Below are 25936 nucleotides of genomic sequence, written 5' to 3' on the forward strand. Positions count from 1 at the left end.
TTTTTTGCTCTTGATATTAATTTTGCATTTCAGATAAAGGAGCATGTGAATTTAACTGTGATTATCAAAGGAGGCATGGTTTAAAATTGAGAAGTGCTAATCCAATCCAGCTTCCTTACCTATTAAAAAAAATGTGAAGCCTTCAGTGAGTGGCTTTACGAAGGTCATAGATAATCAGAGGCAAAACAAGGACTGGAATCTTGGTCTTCTGACTGCCTGTCCTACGATTTTGAACTTTCGCTTTATTAAAAGCAAACTTTGGGGGAAAATATTTCCTTAAAAGGAAAAATCACATGTGTGCGAATACATGCACACTCAATGTATGCAGAACAAAATTAGCAATCTAAACCAGATGTTTACATATATGCAGTTTTACTTTAATGATTTTAAATATATTGACAGATTTTCATACTGGAGATTTTGGATCATTTGAACTTTAAGACCATACTTTAAAGCTGAATATTCAAAGAATATGCTCAAAAGTTGAAATAGGATACATAGATGGACAATGTAACCCATATGAAGTTTAATTTTTGCTTATTTAAAAATATATTTAGTACAACAACAATATGTTGAAAAAATCAAAAGGCATGAAAAGGTATTCAGTGAAATTTCACTTTCTCACTCAGCTCCCCAGGTATCATTCTCCTCTGGAGGTAGCTCCTCTCCTAGGTTTTTGTATCCTTCCAGAGATATTTTCTCTTATAATAAAATGAGTGTGTATATTCCTCTTTTATGAAAATGATGGTATACAATTTTTATCTGCCATTTTTGATTTATATCTTGGTGATCCTTCCATATTAGTAAAGTTAAATTTTTTTTTAATGTTTATTTCTGAGAGAGAGAGAACGCATGAGCAGGGGAGGGTCAGAGAGAGAGAGGGAGATACAGAATCTGAAGTAGGCTCCAGGCTCTGAGCTGGCAGTCAGCACAAAGCACAATGTGGGGCTCAAACCCATGAACCGCGAGATCATGACCTGAGCCGATGTCAGACGCTTAACCAACTGAGCCACCCAGGCGCCCCTAAAGTTAAATATTTTTAGTAGTTGCATAATATTCCTTTATGTCAGTGTATTCAACCAGTCCCTCATTAATGAATATCATTTAACTGTCCCTTACTAAACGAATTAGTTGTTACAAATCACAAACATTGCTGCAGTGAATAGCCTTTTACATGTCATTTGCACAGGTAATAATATGTCTGGAGGGCAGATTCCTTGAAGTGGACTTGCTGGGTCAAAGGATATACGTTGAGTATGCTTGAGAGATCTTGCTGTCTTGGCCACGTTAAGCTTTGCAAATTTGTGGACAGCAGTATCTCTCTTCCCAGTTATGTACTTTTTGATCATTGCCCGTTTGATAGGTGAAAAGTGGTCTTCTTGGGCTTAGAGTCTGTACCCTTCTCATTATTAGAGTGAATATTTTGTTATAAACTTTAGGTCTGTTTGTATTTCTTTTTCATGACCTTTGCCTTTTTTTCCTGCTAACTTGATTTCACAGGAGGGAATTTGATCTTTGTCTGTGATACCATTTGAAAACATTTCCCTCAGTTTTTCATTTATATTTGACTTTTCCTTACACTATGCAGATATTTTAAATTTTTGAAATCGAATAGCTCAGTATATTTGTTTCTGATTTCTGGGCTTTGAGCCATGTTCTGTCTTCAGGATTATACACAACTTTTCATTTCTTCTAGTATTTTTATGGCCCAAGTTTTCACATTGAAATTTTTCATTCACTAGGAAGTTATTTTGGTATAAAATATGAGGTAAGGAACTAACTTAATTTATAATTTTATTATGGGTTTAACTCTCACTTCTACCATTAGCCTACTTTTCAGAATTTCTTGGTTACATTTTTCACTTGAAATTCAGAATTGTCAACTTATCCTCCCAAAAGAGTCTTGTTGATATTTTTATTGGGCTAGTATTTATAGAGTGAGGGTTATCATGATGAATTTTATATTTTATTTTATTTTTATTTATTTTAATGTTTATTTTTGAGAGAGCACAAGTGGGGGAGGGACAAAGAGAGGAGAGCAGAGGATCTGAAGTGGATCTATTCTGCCAGCAGTGAGCTCGATGTGGGGCTTGAACTCACAAACTGTGAGATTGTGACCTGACCTGAAATTGGATGCTCAACCGACTGAGCCACTCAGGTACCCCGGTGATCAGGATGGATTTTAAACTAAATGTTTAAATTTGTCTCTAGGTTACTCAGCAGTTAGAGAACATCTGTCTGCGGATCATTGATCTTGTTTTACAGAAACATGTAATTGGTAAGTTCAAAGGTAGAGTAAAAAGGTAAATTGATATTTTTTAATTTGGTAAACTTAAAGTGCATTTGTAGCTCTTCAGATTCAACAATATGGACAATTTTGAGGGAAAGAAGCTTTCATTTTCTTCTGTTTTTGGATATACTCTCTGGTATTAGATATTTGGATTTTCATTTAGAGAAAAATTTAATACACCCAATTAAGAATTCCTAGTCTTGGAATTGAAAAATGTGAAATGATAGACCTACTATGTCTTATCAGAAGTGTGAAATAATTATTGTTCTGTTATCTATTATAGAGCCCGACTTCTGAATAGAATCAGGATGTTACAAACTGATGGGAATTTGTAACATTTGTAACAGAAGAGGCTGTTTTTCTAGTATCCAAGCACTTTGAAGGTGGCGGCCCTGAGTCATGTGCCTTGGAGGGAATTGCCGCCTATATAGTGTGCAGACAGAGAGTTCAAAGAAAAGCATGTTACTGCTTAAGAGCAGTTGTCTCTAAAATTTTTCTCACTCACGCCATTAATAAAAAATTGAGCATGCATTTCTGATATGTGAATGATATTTGAATACATGTTATAGGCAATATGCATGTTACTAAACTACATTTGCATACATAAAAACAGATATGTAAAAGGATGGGATTAAATGTCTCTCTATATAAAGTGTTCTAATATATATATATGCACACACATACAGATCTATATGTTCCCATTTCAGTACACTGCTTAAGGTACATATCCCTTACTTTTGAAATCATTGCTATAAAGCTATCGTTCTCAAACTTTGGTGTGCATAAGAATCACCAAGGAGCTAATTCAAAGGAAGATTTCTGGACTATAACCCTAGAGATTCTGATAAGCAAAAAAAGAACATATTCAGTTATGTCTTTATTCATGGAAGAGGTTGTGACCGAGAAGTCTCCATTTAAATTTAAAGTAAAATGATCTTCCAGAGTGACAACTGTGAAGTAAGATAAAGAGAAATATTTTATACTAACCCTCTAATCTATCTATACCAGCTATTTGATTTTGAGTAATTGCAGTGTCGGGATGTTAAGGAAAGGGGCCTATTTTGGGGTGCAGTGGACGGATGAGTAAGCATGACTCCAGTTGCCTGTCTAGTATCCCATTCCTAGCTTTAAGGTGACAGGTGGTCTTTCTCATGTTTTTAGCTGTGATGTAATGTTAATGGCCCTTTTTGAACCGATATTTGGCCATGCAGGTTCTCAGATAAAAAAGAAAAAAACTTGTTCTGTGAGATGTCATGGGCTGAATCTGTTTGTCCAGGACCCCCGCCACAGCAGCCTGACTTTGTGTCCATGATTCAGTCTGTTTCCATTGTCCTACTTTACTTTGAGCTTCTGCCTGTATTCATTGCTAATTTACTCCTAAGATTTCATTTATTATTAAAAGCCAGATTTAGCTATTACCACTTTAGCTGCTTTATCTTCTGCAGGAAGTGAAAGTTAGTATAAGGATCCTACCCTAAGAGTCTTTTTGGTTGAGAATGATTGAAGTAACTTTTGGTGAATTCAGATGTAAATGGAATGCAGTAGAAGGATGTTTGGTAGCTCACTGAATCTGTGGGAAGGCTGGAATTGGCTGGAGCCAGCATGATTGTGCCTTAGAAGTGGTCTGCTGAGAAAGCCAGTGCTGTCCTGTCCACACCGGGTCCTAGATTGCCGCCCACCACAGTCCAGCCTCCAGCACAGCCACAGACCATAATCTGCAACAGCTTTGTGCCTTCTGGTTTCTCTGTCAAGTTTCAGAGTCCTGGTATTCAGCGTCGGAGTGTCGGGTTGTGCACACGTGCTGAGTGGCAATATTGAGGGGATCCTTTTCTGTCCTTAGGCTTTATGTTAGGAAGAGGCATTTGCTTTCCTTTTCTCATGGCCAAGGTGTGGGGTGATGATGAACAGAACCTTGAGATGTTTCATATTCAGATAATGCTGTTTTTCAAGTGATTGTCTTATGTTGTCTTATGTCTTATGTTTGTTCTTGGTAAGGCAGCTGTCTGTCTTACCAGCTTTTGAATATATTGTTTGTTTGTTTTTAATGTTTATTTTTTGAGAGAGAGAGAGAGACAGAGGGAGAGAGAAAGAGAGAGAATGAGTGGGGGAGGTGCAGAGAAAGATAGAGGATCTGAAGCAGGTGTGGAGAGCCCAATGCAGGGCTTGAACTCATGAGCCTTGAGATCATGACCTGAGCCGAAGTTGGATGCTTAACCTGCTGAGCCACCCATGCGCCCAAAATATATTGTTTTAAATAATGTTACAGGGGCACCTGGCTGGCTCAATCAGTTGAGCGTCCGACTTCTGCTCAGGTTATGATCTCAGTATTAGGTTGGTGGGTTTGGGCCCCACATTGGGCTTGCTGTTGTCAGCATGGAGCCCGCTTTGGATCTTCTGTCCCCGGCTCTCTACCCCTCCCTCACTTGCCGTCTCTTTCTCTCTGTCTCTCATTCTTTCTCTCTCTCTCTCAAAAATAAATATTTAAAAAAATGTGACAGAAAAAACCCCTCCAAGCTTCCAGGGCAAATATTAGTTCCTTTTAAATAAGAGGAGGGGTTACTTGGGTGGCTTAGTCTGTTGAGCATCCGACTTTGGCTCAGGTCATGATCTCACGGTTTGTGAGTTCAAGCCCCACATTGGGCTCTGTGCTGACAGCTCAGAGCCTGGAGCCAGCTTTGGATCTGTGTCTCCCTTTCTCTCTGTTCCTCCCCTGCTCACGCTCTGTTTCTCTCTCTATCAAAAATAAACAAACATTGGGGCGCCTGGGTGGCTTGGTTGGTTAGGTGTCCAACTTCGGCTTGGGTCAAATCTCACAGTTCATGGGTTTGAGCCCTGCATCAGGCTCTGTGCTGACAGCTCAGAGCCTGGAGCCTGTTTCAGATTCTGTGTCTCCCTCTCTCTCTGCCCCTCCCCCACTCATGCTCTGTCTCTGTCTCAAAAATAAATAAACTATAAAAAAATTTTAAAAAACCCAAACATTAAAAATTTAAAAAATGAGAGGGAAAAAAACCTTTGAAGTTTTTTCAAATTGACATGGTGAGAATTATTTGAAAAATTTTGTATTGAGATTTGTATTTTCCGATTGTATGTTTAGATAGGATGTCCTTTTGACTGAGAGCAATAATAAATTTATATATAAATACAAGAATATTCCCTTTGGACTCTTCTACTTTACAGTGGGTATAATTGTCTTGAGATAAATTTAAAAATATTGCACAAGTTTTACAGGGTTTCTAAATTGACAAAAGACAGTCCAGAATATAGTTTGTAAAAATATGTGAGGCCAGAAGACATTTTAGCCTAGCTTAATTAAACTTACCAAAGAATATTAATTTGTAAGTTAACAGTCCTATGCATAAGAGATAATACAACAGTTCCTTCTTGTACCCATTTCTAATATAGCTTTAGAAGTATAACTCTATTTTAGTATACAGTATCAAGAAAATACGTATTTCCAGTATTCTAGGGAAATGTAGTAAAAACAGATCTTTGCCCTGTCCTATTAAGTAGCAGGTGCATCTTGGTAGGAGATGGAAGGTGGCAAAGATAGGTAGCTGAAGAAAGGGGTGTTCAAATATGTTAGGTGCTGGGGAATGTATGCAGGTAGTCTAAATCCTCCCCTCTGTGGTCTTTGGTTTAAGTTTGCTATTTCCTAGTGTTCTAACTAGAGATTTTCTTCCTTCTAGAATTCTATGAAGAAATTCTTTCACTGGCCTATAGTTTAACCTGTCATGGCATTTCCCCTCAAATGTGGCAGCTGCTAGGTATATTATATGAGGTGTTTCAGCAGGATTGTTTTGAATACTTTACAGGTATGGCTTTGACCATGTAACATTTTTGCTTTTCTGTGTCTAGACGTTATTTCCTTTGAGACTTGACAAAAACACATGTACAGTTCCAGTACTAATCAGAAAACAGTTGTTATTTCCCTGTCGAGTAAAGGGTGGTGCTCTCAGAGCTGTGTTTTCCAGAACTAGGGATATAGGTAGTAGGAGGGAGCTGGTTTCCTGTTCTATCTCAAATTAGTTTGCAGTCAGAACAAATGTTCGTACATTAATTCAGTTAGTATTTTCTGAATGCTGTCTATATTTCAAGCACTGTTCTAAGTACAGTGGTATAGCAGTGAACAAAATAGACAGTCTTGCTCTTTTGATGCTTCCATTCTAGTTGGGGGGAAGGAGGGTGGGGAACACACAGACGAGCAAGAAAATATACAGTGTGTGAAATGGTGATGAGTCCTATGGAGAGAGAGACAGACATTGAGAACAATCACTATAAGTGGTGAGCATGTTAATCTTTCTGATCCACATTTTCCTCATCTATAAATAGGGCAGATCTGTCACTTTCTTTACTAGCATTCTGTGGCTGTGAAGGAAGATAGTAATATGTGGGTGCTACAGAAATATGGCTTCAGTGGGAATAATTTATTTCTACTTCTGTTACTCAAGTCTCATTGGGATTTTGATTTTTTTTTCCAGATATGATGCCTCTCCTGCATAATTATGTGACAATAGATACAAATACTTTATTATCTAATCCAAAGCATTTAGAAATACTTTTTACAATGTGTAGAAAGGTAAGTGTGTCCTAATTGGTTGTTGTAGTGGTTCTTTCTAATGTTTGAGTGTTTTACTGCAGGACACTCTTTCAGTTTGTTTCTTATACCTTTAGTTCTGTATTGCCTTCATCAACATATTTGCCATTTTGACTCTAATAGTGCTTGGAATTATAATTTGAAAATTTTATATTCGTGGTATGCTTAAGAATGCTTGCCACTTACAGCTGTGTACTTGATAATAGGGTAAATAATTTTGTGTGTTTTTTCCTTCAAAAATGCAAACTTCTTTTTAAAAATTTTTAAAATGTTTTTTATTTATTTCTGAGAGAAAGAGAGAGACAGCATGAGTAGGGGAGGGTCAGAGAGAGAGGGAGACACAGAATCCGAAACAGGCTCCAAGCTAGCTGTCAGCACAGAGCCCGACGCGGGGCTTAAACCCACGAACCATGAGATTATGACCTGAGCCGAAGTCGGACGCCCAACCAACTGAGCCACCTAGGCACCCCGTAAACTTCTTGATTAAAGAAAAGTGCTAAGAAAATAAGCACACAATTTGTCAGTCATTGATTTTTTAAATGATTTTAAATTGAATGTGTATATTGAAAACAACTAGATGTATGTATTTTGATTATAAATAACATAAGACAAAAAATTGGAATAGTTGGAAAAACAGCATCATTTAGTTCAATAAAGGATGATTTATTAGCTATGCACTGACTACTGTTAGTTTACATGCAAACACCTCTACTGTGTTGTCTTTGTCACAGGCTAGATTTCACCCTCTCTTGGTTACATCTTGCAACCATTGATGAGTATGTTTTCCTTTCTCCTTTAGGTTACTATTTACATACACATAAATATAAAACTATTGCATAGAGCTCCAAATATCTAAGTTTGGCCTTGGAGTTGGGAGTAAAGTAGCTAGTATACAACCTGTCTTTCTCACTAAAAGAGATGTGTACCAAGATCTGTTAAGAGCTCTGAGCTGACGGCACATCTGATTAAGGTTTCAGTTCATTTGTAAAGAGCCAGGGAGATTTGGGGAGGTCACTAAGTTTCATCACATATAAATGGAAGGAGTAGAATCGTGATTTTTAAAGACTCCTTTAGCTCTGTAATAACCTAGCTTATTAAATCATAATCACTTGGCAATCTTTAGAATTTTCTCCTACGTTGTGTGGACAGTTGCTAGTGAGGGAAAGGGAAAGCAGCAAGCTGAAAAGATAACGGTCCTACATGCATTAGTACAGCTGCTCTGAATAGCAGCTGGGGTAAAAGTGATGCCTACAGTGAGTGATGTCCTTAGACTTACCAAGTGGTGAAAACATGTGTCCTATTCTTGATTTTTAATAATAGCTAATACTTACTGAACTCTTACTGTATACCAAGTATTTGCTAAGCATTTTATATATGTTATTTTATCTTTACAACATTATGAGTAAGTATCTTGCCTGAGGGTTAGTACATTGTCCCAAGTCACAGAGCGAGTCTATGTTGGAGCCATATTTGAACCCAGGTGGTCTGGCTCCAGAGCCCATTGTTTTAAATTACTGAAATATATTTTGTTTCTTCTCCTTTTGGAGGTGGGAACCAAAACCAACCAACCAACCAACCAACCAACCAACCAAGCAAATACAGTTTGGGGAAAAGGGAGTGATTTGTTTATTCTTTCTGTAGTGTACACCACCACCATGATGGGGACAGTAAGATACAGAGGTTAATAAGTTGTTCTGAAAACACAGCTAATAAGTTGCAGTGCTGGAATTTGAACCATGGCATTCTGGTTTCAGAACCCATTTACATTTAGAACCTAGATTGCCCTAGAGGTGAATTTTAAATTGTATGTAAATAGTGTTGATTCTTGGCCAGCTACCTGCTTTGGATTCAGCTCTCTGATCCATCTGTTTTCCAGCTTCCAAAATTTTATAGCTATCTACTTTTTCCTTTGCTCTGTCTTTGTGGATTTATGCCTCTAAAATCCCATTACTATCATTTTAATGGTCTTTTGGGAAGTAATAAAATTAAATGGGAATGTTCAATCTGTCTTTATCTGGAATTTCTTTTTAATTCAGTTTTCTTAAATTGTATTTGCCTAGGAAATTATCCAGTTAATCTGAGTTTTCAAATCTATAAGGAATATAATGTTCTTTATTTTTAATAGTATTTACTTATTTTTAATCTCTCCTTTATCTGCATTTATGTCTTTCACTCCTTTTTTTTTTTCAAAGAAATAGCTTAAGTATTGTTTGCACCTATCATTTCTAGTATTTAAATAATTTTGCTCTTTGCCTTTTAAAAATAATTTTGACAAAAGCTGTCAACTTTGTTGTCTTTATTCAGTGAGTCTATTTTTTGTTTTTCTCTGTTACCTCTTCTTGTTTGTGTTTTTAATTTCTGTCTTTATTCTCCGGGTTAAGTCTATTCTTAGAGCTTGTGTTTGAACTCTTATTAATTATTCTATATTTCTTACTTTCCAATATAAGCTTGCCTCTACTCTGTGAATCTCTCTTCTGGGAACCTTATTATAAAGCAATTATATTCCAAATTTGAACATGTGCATTTTAGAATTGTTTATAATAGTGAAAATACAGCATAGACAATAGAGGAATATCTAGTAAACTGTTATATTTATCTATACTTATAGTCCTAAATGGTTATAACATCCATGGAAAATGTTTGTTGTTTAAAGTCCAAATGGAGAAGCTAAAAGGTGTGTGATATCAAATTATGGTTATTATTTTGAAAAAAAATGAGTATACATGGACAAGAACTCAAAAGAAACAAAATTACAGGGCTTGTTTCATTGTTTAAAATTTAAGTAAGGTTTTAAAATTTCTTTTGATTTCATTTTATTGTTTTGTTGCCTTTAAGGGAAGCTTCATTTATCTGGACAGTTAACTCTTATAGCTTACTTTATTAATCCAAAGTTAAATAGGTGAATTGTTACTTCTTATAAGAAATTAGAATAGATAAAGAAGATAGACATTATTTTGACCTTCCTTCTTTGGGTGGGCAAGGTAAACTTAGAAAGCAAAGCTGTGATTCTAATGCTTGAATTTTTATGAGATATTTGCTTCATGTAGACTTGATGAAGTTCTCTGCAATGCCATTCACTTCTGAGCTAAATTGTGATTACATTAGGTACTGTGTGGAGATGCAGGAGAAGATGCAGAATGTCATGCAGCCAAACTCCTTGAAGTCATCATTCTTCAGTGCAAAGGAAAGGGAATTGATCAGGTAGTACATGCATGGAAAGTTTGTACTTGATGTTTATACTGAAAATTTACCTGATTGACATTTTGTTTATATTATATGATGGAAAATTAAAAAGATAGCCTGTAGTTTGTGATTTCTGGTACAAATCCTATTTAAATGCCAAAGAAAAATACCCATGCAATTTGAAAATTGCACCTTGCATTCTAGCGGAGGAAGAAATAAACAGAAAAATATGTAATAATTTAAGAGGCTATCAAGCGAATAAGAGGCTATGAGGGAGATGAATATGTAAATTCTACTTAATTGATTTCCCAGAGATTTGCATTTTCCCTTTGTTTTTGTAGATTCTATTGAAATATTCTCAGATTTGTTCTTTTAACCAGAAATGAAGATACTGTACAAAAAAGAAAAGGTTTCTTTTACTGATTTAAAAAGCATCCTAGGGGCACCTGGGTGGCTCAGTCAGTTGAGTGTCTGACTCTTGATATCAGCTCAAGACATGACCTCAAGGTTTGTGAGTTTGAGACCCATATTGGGCTCTGCACTGACAGCACTGAGCCTGCTTGGGATTCTCTCTCTCCCTCCCACTCCCCTGCTCTCTCTGTCCCTCAAAATAAAGTTTTTAAAAAAGTATTATAAATTTTCAACAAAGGTTAATATGGTATGTGGTGTAATCATGGTATGATTACTGAGAAAAAAGAAGTTTTCAAGTAAAATTGTGAAGTTGTCTTTTTTTTCGGTTCTGTAACTTGCTCCATGTATTTTTGGTAACAGTTTTATTGAGGTATAATTCATATGTCATATAATTCACTCATTTACAGTGGATTCAGTGGATTTTAATATAGTCACAGAATCATGCAACATTCATAAAATCAGTTTTATTTTTTAATTTTTAAATTAATTTTAGAATTTAAATCCAAGTTAGTTAACATAAATGGTGTAATAATAATTTCAGGAATAGAGTTTAGTGATTCATTACTTACAACACCCAGTGCTCATACCAACAAGTGTCCTCCTTAATGCCCCCTTTCCCATTTAGCCCATCCCCCTACCCAATACCCCTCCAACAATCCTCAGTTTGTTCTCATATGGTTTGTCTCTGTCTCTTTTTTTATATTATTTTTGCATCCCTTGCCTTATGTTCATCTGTTTTGTATCTTAAATTCCACATATGAGTGAAATCATATATTTGTCTTTCTCTGACTGACTTATTTCTCTTAATGTAATACACTCTAGTTCCATTCACATTGTTGCAAATGGCAAGATTTCATTCTTTTTGATTGATGAGTAATATTCCATTGTATAAATATACCACCTCTTCTTTATCTATTCATCTGTTGATGGACATTTGGGCTCTTTCCATACTTTGGCTGTTGTTGACAGCACTGCTATAAACACTGGTGTATGTACCCCATCAAAACAGCACTCCTGCATCCTTTGGATAAATACCTAGTAGTGTAAGTGCTGGATTGTAGGGTAGTTCCTTTTTTAATTTTTTGAGGAACCTCTATACTGTTTTCCAGAGTGGCTGCCCCAGTTTGCATTCCCACCAGCAGTGCAAAAGGGTTCCTCTTTCTCTGTACCCTTGCCAACATCTGTTGTTGCCTGAGTTGTTAATGTTAGCCATTCTGACAGGTGTGAGGTGGTATCTCATTGTGGTTTTGATTTGCATTTCCCTGATGAGTGATATTGGGCATATTTTCATGTGTCTGTTAGCCATCTGGATGTCTTTTTTTGGAAAGTTTCTATTCATGTCTTTTGCCCATTTCTTCACTGGATTATTTGTGTTTTTGGGTATTGAGTTTGATAAGTTCTTTATAGATTTTGGATACTAACCCTTTATCTGATATATCATTTGCAAATATCTTCTCCCATTCCCTCAATTGCCTTTTAGTTTTGCTGATTGTTTCCTTCACTATGCAGAATATTCTTACCTTGATGAAGTCCTGATAGTTTATTTTTGCTTTTGTTTCCCTTGCCTCCAGTGACGTGTCAAGTAAAAGTTTATGGCAAAAGTCAAAGAGGTTGTTGCCTGTTTTCTCCTCTAGGATTTTGATGGCTTCCTGTCTTACATTTAGGTCTTTCCAATTTGAGTTTATTTTTGTGTATGCTGTAAGAAAGTGCTCCAGATTCATTCTTCTGCATGTCACTGTCCAGTTTTCCCAGCACCATTTGCTGAAGAGACTGTCTTTTTCCACTGAGTATTCTTCCCTGCTTTGTCAAAGATGAGTTGGCCATACATCTGTGGGTCCATTTCTGGGTTTTTTTATTCCGTTCCATTAGTCTTTGTGTCTGTTTTTGTGCCAGTACCTTACTGTCTTGATGATTATAGCTTTGTAATACATCTTGAAGTCTGGAATTGTAATGCTTCCTGCTTTGGTTTTCTTTTTCAGGATTGCTTTGGCTCTTCGGGGTCTTTTGTGGTTCCATACAAATTTTAGGATTGTTTATTCTAGCTCTTTGAAGAATGCTGGTGTTATTTTGATAGGGATTGCATTGAATATNAATTTGAGTTTATTTTTGTGTATGCTGTAAGAAAGTGCTCCAGATTCATTCTTCTGCATGTCACTGTCCAGTTTTCCCAGCACCATTTGCTGAAGAGACTGTCTTTTTCCACTGAGTATTCTTCCCTGCTTTGTCAAAGATGAGTTGGCCATACATCTGTGGGTCCATTTCTGGGTTTTTTTATTCCGTTCCATTAGTCTTTGTGTCTGTTTTTGTGCCAGTACCTTACTGTCTTGATGATTATAGCTTTGTAATACATCTTGAAGTCTGGAATTGTAATGCTTCCTGCTTTGGTTTTCTTTTTCAGGATTGCTTTGGCTCTTCGGGGTCTTTTGTGGTTCCATACAAATTTTAGGATTGTTTATTCTAGCTCTTTGAAGAATGCTGGTGTTATTTTGATAGGGATTGCATTGAATATGTAGATTGCTTTGGATAGTATTGACCTTTTATCAATATTTGTTCTTCTAATCCATGAGCATGGAATGTTTTTCCATTTTTTTGGTGTCTTCTTCAATTTCTTTCATAAACTTTCTACCATTTTCAGTGTACAGATTTTTACCTCTTTGGTTAGTTTTTTTTTTTTTAATTTTTTTAATTTTTTTTTTTTAAATTTCTGAGAGAGAGAGAAAGACAGTGTGAGCAGGGGAGGGTCAGAGAGAGAGGGAGACACAGAATCTGAAGCAGGCTCCTGGCTCTGAGCTAGCTGTCAGCACACAGCCCGATGCGGGGCTCGAACCCATGAACTGTGAGATCATGACCTGAGCCGAAGTTGGACGCTTAACTGACTAAGCGACCCAGGCACGCCTGGATAGGTTTATTCCTAGGTATTTTATGGTGACTGTGGTCAGTTTTAGAGCATTCCATCACTATCTCCCAAAGAACTCTGTACCCATTCATACTTACTCCTCATTTCCCTGTAAACACCTACCCCCCAGCCTAGGCAACCATTATTCTTTGTTTTAGAGATTTGTCTATTCTAGACATTTCATATAAATGGAATCATATGGTCCTTTGTGAATGACTTTTCTCACGTAGCATAATGTTTTAAAGGTTCATCCATGTGGTAGCGTGTGTGTTAGTGCTTCGTTTCTTTTATTGCCAAATATTCCATTGTATGGTATCTCACATTTATTTTAGCTATTCATTAGTTGGTGGATGTTTGGATTATATCCATTTTTTTTTTTTTTTAAGTTAGTTCCATCCCCAACTAGGGGCTTGAAGTCATGACTGAGATCAGGAGTCACATTTCCTACTGTCTGAGCCAGCCAGGCGCTCCTGGTCATTCCCACATTTTGGCTACTATGAATAATGTTATGCAGATTTATATGCAGATATTTGCATGGACATGCTTTCATTTCTCTTGGAATATATCTAGGAGTGACAGTTCTTTGTTTAATTATTTGAGGAACTGCCAAACTTTTTCCAAAGCAGCTGCACCATTTCCCATGCCTATCAGCAGTGAATGAGGAGGATTTCAATTTGTCTATATCCTTGATTCTTGCTTTGTCTTTTTGTTAAAGCCATCCTTGTAGATGTGAAGTAGTGTATTACAGTTTTGATTTGCATTTGCTTGATGGCTAATGATGTTGAGCATCTTTTCATATGGCCATTTGTAGATCTTTTTTGAGAAATGTCTATTCAGATTCTTTGCCCATTTTAATTGGGTTATTTTTTTATTATTGAGTTATGGGGGTTATTTATATATTCTAAATTCAAGTCCATTGTCAGATATACAATTTGCAAAAATTTTCTCCCAATTTGTGGATTGTGTTATTACTTTCTTAAATCTTTTTTTTTTAAGTTTTATTTATTTTGAGATAGAGTGCAAGCGGGGGAGGGTCAGAGAGAAAGGGAGAAAGAGAGAATCCCAAGCAGGCTCCACACTGTCCGTGCAGAGCCCAGTGCAGGGCTTGAACTCACAAACAGTGAGATCCTGACCCGAGCTGAAGTCGGAAGCTCAACCAACTGAGCCAACCAGGTGCCCCAGTTGTGTTATCACTTTCTTTAAAGTGTCCTTTGAAGCCGTTTTTAGTTTTGATGATGCCCAGTATATCTATTTTTTCTTGTGGTTGGTGTTATATGTAAGAATCCATTGCTAAATGCAAGTTCACAGAGATTTCCTTGTGTTTTCTTCTAAGAGTTTTATGGTTTTAGCTGTAATATTTAGGTCTTTGATTCATTTTGAGTTAAATTTTCTGTGTGGCATGAGGAAGGAGTTCAGATTCATTATTCTGCATGTGGATAGCAAGTTGTCTCAGTACTATCTGTTGAAGCAACTATTCTTTCCCTATTGGATTGTCTTGGCACCCTTGTCAAATGAATTGACTACAAAGGTAAGGGTTCATTTCTGGATTCTCGTTCTATTTGATTGATTTTTTTTTTTATCCTTAATTCAGGAATACACTATCTTTATTACTATAACTTTGTATGAAGTTTTGAAATTAGGAAGTTCTAGTCTTCCAGTTTTATTCTTTTGCAAGACTGCTTTGACTATTCTGGGTTTTTTTGAGTTTCCATGTGAAATTTAGGACAGCTTGTCCATTTCAGCAAAGAAGTCCACTGGTATGGTGAGAGGCATTGTACTGAATCTGTAGGTTCAGTGTAGATCTGGAAAGTATTGCCGTTTTAAGAATACTTAGTCTTCTGATCCCTGAACATGGGATGTCTTTCCTTATATGTAGATCAAATATCTTTCAATAGTGTTTAGTTTTCATAGTATAAGTTTTACAGTTCATTTGTTAAAATATTCTTAAGTATTTTAGTCTTTTTAATGCTATTGTAAATGGAATTATTTTCTTAATTTCATTTTCAAGTCGTTTATTGCCTATGTTTAGAAATATGTTTTTAAAATATATTGTGTATCCTACAGCCTTGCCAAACTTGTTTATTAGATTAATGTTTTAGTAAACCTTTTAGGACTACCAGTCTTGGTGCTTTTTATTTTTCTCACCTAGTTGCCTTGGCTAGAACCTCTAGTGCAATGTTGAGTAGATGTGCAGAAAGTGAGGTAGTGTTTCTAATCTTAGGGGGAGACATTCCTGTCACCATTAAGTCTGATGTTAGCTGTGGGTTTTTCATAAATGCTTTTAATCAGATTGAGGGAGTTCCTGTTTATTCATAGTCTGTTGACTATTTTTGTCATGAAGCGTGTTGAATTTTGTCAAATGCTTTCTCTACATCTTTATTTATTATAGGTGTATTCATATTTCTATTTATTAATTTCAGTAGTTTGCATCTTTCTGGGAACTTGTCCATTTACTTTATGTTGACTAATTTGTTGGCATGAAGTTCATATTTTTAAAAATTTCTTCAGGTTGGTAGTATGACCCTATTTTGTTCCCAATTTTGGTAATTAGAGTCCTCTCTCTCTCTCTCTCTCTCTCTCTCTCTCTCTCTCTCTCTCTCTCTGTATTTTCGTCAGTTGACGTAAAGCTTTGTCAATTTTGTTGATCTTTTCAAAGAACCAGTTTATGGTTTCGTTCACTATTGCTTTTCTATTTTCTATTTCATTAGTTTCTAATCTAATCTTTATCATTTATTCTCTTCCATTTGCTTTGAGTTTAGTTTGCTCTTTTATTTCCAGTATCTTATTTTTTTAAGTTTATTTATTTTGAGAGACAGAGAACATATGTGTATGCACAAGTTGGGGAGGGACAGAGAGAGGGAGACATGGAATTCTAAGCAGGCTCTGCACTCAGGGCTCGAACTCCTAAACCGCGAGATCGTGACCTGAGCCAAGATCAAGAGTTGGACCCTTAACTGAGTCACTCAGGTACCCCTATTTCTTGTACCTTAAGGTGGAAGGTTATTTTATGATTTGAATTTTTTAAATATATCCGTGACTATAAATTTTCCTCTAAGTGCTGTTTTAGCTATATATTTATCTCAAAATGTGTTCTTATTTTTCTTACGATTATTCTGGACCCATTGGTTATTTAGGAGTGTGTTTAATTTCCAAGTATTTGTGAATTTCCCAAATTCTGTTATTGATTTTTTTTAATGTTTACTTTTGAGAGAGCGTGTGTGTGCACACACACTTGAAAGCTGTGGGGGGAGCAGAGGGAGGGGGATAGGGGATTTGAAGGGGGCTCTGTGCTGACAGCAGAGAGCCTGATGTGGAACTTGAACACATGAACTGTGAGATCACAACCTGAGCTAAAGTTGGATGCTTGACCAGTCGGCTGAGCCACCCAGCTGCCCCTCTGTTATTGTTTCTAATTTTACTCCATGGTGATTAAAGAACATACTTTATATAATTTCATTCTTTTTAAATGTATTGGGGCTTGTTGTATGGCCCCAAATAATAGTCTGCCCTGATATATTCCACTGCATTTAAGAATAATATGTATTCTGCTGTTGTTGGGTGGAGTGTTCTATAGATTTTGTTAGATCTAGTTGGTTTATAATGTTGCTTAATTTTCCTATCTCCTTGCTGATCTTCTACTCATCCATTATTTTTTTAATATATATTTTTTTAATTTTAGAGAGTGGGGGGAAGGGGTAGAGGGAGAGAGAGAATCTTAAGCAGGCTGGGATTCTCTCTCCCTCTCTGTCTCCCTCTCTGCCCCTCCTCTGCTTGAGTGCTCACTCGCTCGAGCATGCTGTATCTCTCTCAAAATAAATAAATAAACATGAAAATTTTTTTAAAAAGTAAAGAACAAAGATGGATGATTAGCGGTGCCCAGGTGGCACAGTCGGTTGAACATCCAACTCTTGATTTCAGCTCAGGTATGATCCAGGGTTGTGGGATTGAGACCCACATCAGGTTCCTTGCTGTTAGTACAAAGCCTAACTTGGGGCTTGAACTCATGAACTGTGAGATCATGACCTGAGCTGAAACTAAGAGTCAGATGCTTAACTGACTGAGCCGCCCAGGCACCCCTCCCCTGTTTTTTTTACTTTTACTGCTTTCTTTTGAAATAGTTAAATATTTTCTTAAAAATTTTTTTTTTCAATATTTATTTTTGAGACAGAGTATGAGTGAGGGAGGGACAGAGAGAGAGGGAGACGCAGAATCCGAAGCAGGCTCCAGGCTCTGAGCTGTCAGCACAGAGCCTGATGTGGGGCTTGAACTCACGGACTTTGAAATCATGATCTGAGCTGAGGCAGATGCTTAACTGACTGAGCCACTTAGGTGTCCTAAGTAAATATTTCCTAATGTCACATTTTAATTTTTTTTCACTACTTAAAATTTTTTCCAGGTGCCTGGGCAGCTCAGTCGGTTAAGTGTCCAACTCTTGATTTTAGCTGAGGTCATGATCTCCTGGTCGTGTGATCAGACCCAGCATCAGGCTTCTTTTTGGCTGTGTAGCTTGCTTAAAATTCTCCCTCTCCCTCTCCCCTTGCCTCTCCACAACTTGTGTGCATGTGTACTCTCTCTCTCAAAAAAATTTTTTTCTTATTGGTTGCTCTAGGGCTTACTGTATACATCTTGCCTTATCAGAATCTGTTTCTGATTTAGATTAACATAATTTTAGTGAAAAATAGATGCATTACTCCTATATAGCTCTACCTCTTCTTCCTTTTTATACTATTACTGTTATATATACATATATTACATTTATATATGTTATAAACCTAGAAATAGTTATTTTTTGTAATTTTATGTGTTAAAGAAGCTAAGAAAGGTAAGCCAAGTATGTTTATAGAGTTTGTCATATTAACTCTTATTTACCATTTCTCAATTCTTTTTATTTATTCCTTTAGAATGGAGTTACCATCTGGTGTCATTTGCTTACTCCAGTGCAATGTTGCTCCTATTTCCTTTGTATTGTTAATATTGAATATACTACATTTCTATATTTTATAGTCTCAACAATATAATTTTAAAATGTTATTTTATGCAATTGCTTTTTCTTTTCTGTTTTTCTTTTTTTATTTTTTTTTAATGTTTTATTTATTTCTAGGAGAGAGAGAGAGAGACAGCGTGAGCAGGGGAGGGTCAGAGAGAGAGGGAGTCACAGACTGAAACAGGCTCCAGGCTCTGAGCTGGCAGTCAGCACAGAGCCCGACGCGGGGCTCGAACCCACGAACCGCGAGATCATGACCTAAGCGAAAGTCGGACGCTTAACCGACTAAGCCACCCAGGCGCCCCTGTTTTTCTTTTTTTAAGTTGCATTTCCTTTTTAAATAGTTAAGAGGAGAAAGTCAAATAGTGTTTTTCTGTTTTTGAAAATTACATAATTACTTTTACGGGAGCGTGTGTGTGTGTGTGTGTGTGTGTGTGTGTGTGTGTGTGTCTGTCTGTCTGTCTTTGAATTACCTCTGGGTCACTTGCTTTCAACTTGAACTTCCTTTAGTAAGTTCAAGGTAAGGTCTGATAGCAATGAATTCTGTTTGTGTTTCCTGAGAGTATTTTTATTTTACTTTCAGTTTTTCTTTTGTTTTGTTTTATTGGGGAATTTCTTTTTAAATGTTTACTTTCAGTTTTGATAGACAGTTTTATGGAATTCTTGGTTGATAGTTTTTTCTTTCAGCAGTTTGAATATACCATCTCCCTGCCTTCTGGTCTCTATTGTTTCTAGTAAGAAACATTGATTAACAGTTGTTAATCTTATTAGTATTCCCTTGTACTTGGCCACGATATATGCTTTTTCTCATGCTGCTGTCAACGTTATCTCTTTGTCTTTTACCATTTTTACTATGAAATGTCTTTGGATTTATCTTGGATTTGTTGACTTTCTTGGATGTATAGATTGTTTTTATCAGATTTGGAATGTTTCCAGCCATTATTTCTTCAAGTATTTTTTCTTCTTTTTCTCCTTTCTCTCCTTCTGATTTCCTCTTACATTGGTGTGCTTAATGGTGCTCCACATTTCTTTGAGGCTCTGATCATTTTTCTTCTCTCTTTTCTCTGGTGTTTGGATTACATATTCTTTTTCAATCTATCTTCAGGCTTGCTTATTCTCTCTTCTGTCAGTTCAGATCTGTTGTTGAGCCCTTCTCATGAATTTTTCACTTTGTTTTCGGTACTTTTTTTTTTAAGTATGCTCTATGCTCAATGTGGGACTTGAACTCATAACTTCATGATCAAGAGCTGCATGCTCTACTGGCTGAGTCAGTCGGGTGCCCTTACGGCATTTTTTAACTCTAGAATTTCCATTTGATTCTTTTTTGCAATTTGTATGTCCAAATAGGTATTTTATATTTGATGAGCCATGGCCATCATAGCTTCCTGTACTTTAAAAATGTTTTCTTTTAGGGATGCCTGAGTGGCTCAGTCGGTTAAGCATCCAACTTCGGCTCAGGTCATGATCTTATGGTTCGTGGGTTCAAGCCCTGCGTTGAGCTCTGTGCTGACAGCTCAGAGCCTGGAGCCTGCTTCAAATTCTGTGTCTTCCTCTTCTTCTACTTTTTCCTTCCTCAAGCTCTTTCTCTCAAAAATAAATAAACATTAAAAAAAGTTTTATTTTTTAAACATTTATAATGGCTGTTTTGAGGTTTTCAAAGCCCATGTTTGATTTAGTTCTGACCCCAGGAGAATTCTTCTTGACTGTCTCTTTTCTGTTTTTCTCATGTGAACTGCTAGCTTACTGTTTATCTTTTTATTTTAATAAGGAGGAACCACCAGCTTCCTCTTATTTGTTGCTTACCACCAAGTTCTCCATTATTTTTGAGAAGAGTGACCCTCCAGCCTCCTTTCTGGATTGATAAAGTTTTACATGTAATTTTGAAGGCTCATTTTCTCCTTCAGTGAGTACTGTTTTAGGTGATGTATGTGAGGTAGAAAGAAATTGTGATGTCAACAGAACAAGAAGGTAGTAAAGCCCTGGACTTGAGTGAGAGTAGAGAAGGCTTCAGTTCTGTTCACTGGCTTTTGGAAAGTCCTGAGCAGTAGAGTCTAATGATGCTAGGAAGGTGTGGAATACACCTATGCCAAAGAGTTCAGTCTTTCCTCTAAGCCAGAAGTTGGTAAGCTATGGCCTATGGGCCAAATCCAGCCTGTGACCTGTGTGTATGGCCTAGGAATGAAGAACGGTGTTTACATTTTTGAAGTGATGTTTAAAGAAAAGAAAAAAGAGTATGCAACAGAGACTGTATATAGCCTGCAAAGTTGAATGTATTATTAAATATTTACTGTAAGTTTACCAACCCTGACCATAAGCAACGAACATTGAGCAGAGAAATGACATGATCAAAGTTAGGGACTTAGAGTAATGAGTCTGCTAGCGGTAGCCTTAATGTAAACCAGTCTTTGTATACACTGGCTGTGGAGATGAGCAAGGAGGCTACTGCTAGTTGTAGCCTGAGGGTACTGCTTCTGCCCTAGGCATGTAGCATTGGGAAGAAAAGCCTAGAATAAGATTTGCAGTGGGGGCCATTGCAAACATTGCACAGAAAACACCTGAAAAAACAAGGTGTTAGATGAGGGCAGGGAAAAGCCTGAGAGCACAGGTTTTCCTTGGAAAGTTATAAAGATGATTTTTCCTACAGTTACAGATTGTATGGATACCAGTAGATGGGAATAGAGTGATGATATTACTCACACTGTGACCATTTAATGGTGTTAGTAGGTGTTTATTGCAAAAAGTATTAAGTGGTCCGATAAATCTAGGAAATACTGGATAAAGCAACATTGAACAGATGTCATTATTGCTTGATTTCTTGTGCCTTTATCTGAAAAGTTGTCTAAGAGGGTGTTAGTATCTGTGTATTCCAAATTAATTTAATTCTAGAATGTTTTTGTTTTCTGAACCCAACGAATATCTATTGTGAACATGCTGTTTGGATACTACTCATCGAGAGAGGTCTTGAGGTAGAAAGAAGGGGTGTGGAAGCTTAAATCCAATACCTTTAGCTTTTTCAGTAAAATAGGAGAGGTTGTGGAAACTGGAAGTTGAAATTTCAGTTTGGAGGAGTCTGATAGGTAATAAAGAGTTGAATAAAATAATTGCTTTTATTAAAATTAGAACTGCCCTATGGTCCAGCAATTGCTCTACTAGATATTTACACAAAGGATACAGAAATGCTAATTTGAAGGGATACGTGCACCTCAGTGTTCATAGTAGTGTTATCAACAGTAGCCCAGTGGGAAGAGCCCAAATGCCCATCGACTCCAAATGCCCATCGACTGATGAATGGATAAAGAAGATGTGGTGTATATATATACGATGGAATATTAGCCATAAAAAAAAAAAAGAATGAAATCTTGCCATTTGCAATGACATGGATGGAGCTAGAGAGTGTTATGCTAAGCGAAGTCAGTCAGTCAGAGAAAGACAAATAGCATACGATTTTGCTCTTTGTGGAATTTAAGAAACAAAACAAATATGGGAAAAAAGAGAAGCAAACCAAGAAACAGATTTCTGAATATAGAGAACAAACTGATGGTTACCAGAGGGGAGGTAGGTAGGGAGATGAGTTAAATGGGTGATGGGGATTAAGGAGGGCACTTGTGATGAATACCAGGTGTTGTATGTAAATTTTAGATCACTAAACTCTATACCTGAAACTAAAAAAAAAGCTTTTGCCTGGATAGACCCATTTGAAGTTAGCAAGTAAACACTTGTAGTATAATACAATGGGTTTCTACTCCTAAAACTGGGTTCCAGAGGGATTGGAAAGTTGGTGTTCAAGAATTTCTGTCAGAGAGTTAGGGTCACTAGGGAATCTTTAATGTTAAGGAGGTTACAGGTTTAGTGCACTCAAGTATAGCTGAAAGACTGTACTGCCTTGGAATTACATTCCTCTATTTTCTGTAACTTGGTATTTAGATCTAGAGATTTGGTCAGATGCATGTGATACCTTTGGCAAGAATACTTCATAGATGGTGGTTTGTATTTCTACCAGGAGGTGCAGAATGTCTGGCTGTCTCTCCTCTTATGATGCTACTGCTGTTAGTGGTGATTATTCTGGCATTCCTTTTTCATTTATTAGTTGAAATATTTCTATGAAATGTTTTTTCATCCATTATCAGGTTACTCTGAGGAACCATTTGAGTATTTCCTTTTATTTTCCATGATTCAAGATAGTAAGTTTGTTTCCTAACATTCTCCAAAGATGACCAGTGAGGTGTTTTGCTTTTTTGCTTTGTAAATATTATTATGAACTTACAGATTCAAATTTGTTTGATGTGTTTCAGTGTATTTCACATATACAAAGTTGTTTTAACTTGGACCAGTGGGCGCATACATGCCCACCTCAAGTGACTGCAGTAGTGTTTAGTAGTTTTCTTGCCGTCTGATATGACTAGATGGTCCCTGTTCATCTTGTACGTTTCCTGCCCTACCATGCGAAATGGTATTCAAGACTACAAACACAAGGGATAGTTATTATTAATGAATTGGTCATTAATTCCACAAGAGAGCCAAGAAATACATATTGTATCATTTTAAGATTTACTTATTAGCACACACAGATATTTCCAGTTCACATTCAGGACTGCATTATTTATTTATTTATTTNCTATTGTTGAGAGTGCTGCTGTGAACTACATTATTTAACCTCATTGATCTGAATCTGTATCTGCCAGACCAGAAATCCTGGTTCTCATCATAATTATTCATTTACTTTATTCCACTAATATGTACATACAGTCTCAAAGTAATTATACCAACATTATCACTAACATATGATTACTATTAACAGTTTAAGATTTTTTAGTAGCTGTTTTTATCTCCAGGATATGTCCATATGCTAGGAATATATATAGCCAAAATATAGTCAGATCATAAATTTTAAAGTCATTTATAATAATCTCTGTTTGATTCATTTATTTCATTTTATTTTAACTTTTAGAGATTGATTCACATCTTTTTCTAAATATATAAAACATGTACATAATTCTGAAGTCTAATTTATAAAACAAGATGTATTCAGAGAAGTCTAGCTTCCATCTCTCTCCCCTCTACCCTTATTCTCTCTCTCTGTCTTCCCACCCCCAGTGTTTAGTGTATCTTTTCATTTTAAAAAGTAAGCAAGGGCGCCTGGGTGGCTCACTCCATTAAGTGTCTGACTTTGTTCGGCACAGGTCATGATTTCACCTGGGTTTGAGCCCTGTGTCGGGCTCTGGCTGACAGCTTGGAGCTCAGAGCCTGGAGCCTGCTTTGGATTCTATGTCTCCCTCTCTTTCTGCCCCTTCCCCACTTGTGCTTTGTCTCTGTCTCAAAAATAAACATATAAAGTAAAAAGCAAAGAGGTATATTTTCTTTCTTCCTCTTTTTAAGCAGTATCATACTATACATATTTTTTTCCACCTTCCTTCTTCCCATAATAATATATCCATCCTGTAGATCACTCCATAGTAGTATATAGAAGTATTCTGCATAATCAGTTCCCAGAATTGATTGTGTTTTAATGTTAAGGGATAATTTTAGTTTTATTAGTTTTAAAACCTCAGAGCTTCTTTGTATTCTTAATGGCTTTGCAAGTAATAGTAAACATTTGTTAAATGAAACTTTATTATTAAAATATCTCAAGAAGAGCTTTTCAGGGTTCGTTTACATTTTCTTATGGCTTCATTGATTTACAGTAATTATTTTACCAAATTTTAACATACAGTGTAATATTAGTTTCAGGTGTATAATATAGTGACTCAGCACTTCCATGCAACACTCGGTGCCCATCACAAGTGTACTTTAATCCCCATCACCTGTTTAACCATCCCCCCATCCACCTCCCCTCTGGTGACCATCAGCTTGTTCTCTATATTTGAGTCTGTTCTTGGTTTGCCTCTCTCCCTTTTTCCTTTGCTCATTTGTTTCTTAAATTCCACATATGAGTGAAATCATATGGTATTTGTTTTTCTTTTACTGACTTATTTTGCTGAGTATTATACTTTCTAGTTCCATCCATGTCATTACAAATGGCAAAATTTCATTCTTTTTTATGGCTGAATAATATGCTAGTGTATATGTGGTATGTTCTTTATCCATTCATCAGTTGGTAGACATTTGGGCTGCTTCCATAATTTGGCTGTTGTAAATAATGGTGTTATAAACAGGGGTGCAGGTATCCCTTTGAATTAGTGTTTTTGTGTTTTTTGGGTAAATACCCAGTAGTGTGATTACTAGATCATACGGTAATTGTATTTTTAACTTTTTGGGGAACCTTCATTCTGTTTTCCACAAGTGGCTGTACCAGTTTGCATTCCCACCAACACTGCAGTAGGGTTTCCCTTTCTCCCATAGTAATAATTTTTAATGTAGCCTATATCCCTCGTATATTGTGGTATCTGAATGCTCTGTATTGGAATTTGAGAAGAAATCAGTAGGGTTAATCAAACATCAAACTAGTCATCTCTTTATAACAATCTCCATCTTTTTAAGAGAGAAAGAGAGCACGAGCAGGGAAGGGGCAGGTAGAGAGGAAGAGAGAATCCCAAGCAGGCTCCACACTCAGAGGGGAGCCAAACGTGGGGCTTGATCTCCTGAACCAAAATCAGGAGTTGGGCACTTAACCTATTGAGCCACCCAGGCATCCCTAAAATCTCAATCTTAAAAGTACCATGTATAGTTCTGTGTTTTAATATTATGTATCTCCCTAAACCAGGCTAGTTAGTATTCCTGCTGCTCCTAGTATATTTATAGCTTCGACTAAAAAAATATATTACATTTAAGCCTTTAATTTTTGCACAGAACTTTGTTTAATAGACTATTATTTAGAGCAGTTAAAGGTTCACAGCAAAATTGAGCAGATGATACAGAGATATCCCATATACCCCTTACCCACACATGCATAGTGTCCTCCATTATTGCCATCTACACTAGGGTGGTACATTGGTTAGGGTTGATGTGCCTACACTGAGAATGTATCATTATCACCCAGAGCCCACAGTTTACACTAGGGTTCATTCTTGGTGTACATTTTATGGGTTTGGAGAGATGTATAATGATACGTAGCCACCATTCTAGTAACAGAGTATCTTCACTGCCCTCAAACTCCTCTGTGCTCTGCCTAGTCCTCCAATCCTCCCTGAAGCCTTGATTTTTAAAGTTTAATTTTAAAATGAGCTTATCACCTTATTAACACCTTAGAATTTTCTTTTACACAAATTATTTCAGCCCCTCCCTTTTAGTGAAAATAACTATTAGGAAATACGTTTTTTTAATTAAAAAAATTTTTTTAATGTTTTATTTATTTTTGAGAGAGAGATACAGACAGCGTAAGCAGGGGAGGGTCAGAGAGAGAGCGAGACACAGAATCCGAAGCCGGCTCCAGGCTCTGAGCTAGCTGTCAGCACAGAGCCCGATGCAGGGCTCGAACCCATGAACTGTGAGATCATGACCTGAGCCAAAGTTGGATGCTTAACTGACTGAGTCACCCAGGTGCCCCAGGAAATACTTCTTAAGAAGAATTTTTTTTTAAGTTTATTTTTTTGAGAGAGAGCGAGTGAGTGAGAGTATGTGAGTGGTGGTGGGGGGGGGGGG

At 36.7% G+C, this 25936-nt stretch overlaps 1 protein-coding gene across 1 annotated transcript in view; it reads left to right on the forward strand.

Annotated features, from left to right (window-relative positions):
- IPO8 (importin 8) overlaps positions 1-25936 on the forward strand; it is an 80501-nt gene that overhangs the window by 35154 nt on the left and 19411 nt on the right. The window contains exons 17-20 of the mRNA XM_077774543.1: positions 2212-2278; positions 5977-6102; positions 6769-6866; positions 9990-10085. Of these exons, the coding sequence (XP_077630669.1) occupies positions 2212-2278; positions 5977-6102; positions 6769-6866; positions 9990-10085 (387 nt within the window). The remainder of the gene's footprint in view (positions 1-2211; positions 2279-5976; positions 6103-6768; positions 6867-9989; positions 10086-25936) is intronic.

The sequence above is a fragment of the Crocuta crocuta genome, unplaced genomic scaffold, assembly GCF_008692635.1.
Source record: "Crocuta crocuta isolate KB4526 unplaced genomic scaffold, BGI_CrCroc_1.0 scaffold176, whole genome shotgun sequence".
NCBI classification, from domain to species: domain Eukaryota; kingdom Metazoa; phylum Chordata; class Mammalia; order Carnivora; family Hyaenidae; genus Crocuta; species Crocuta crocuta.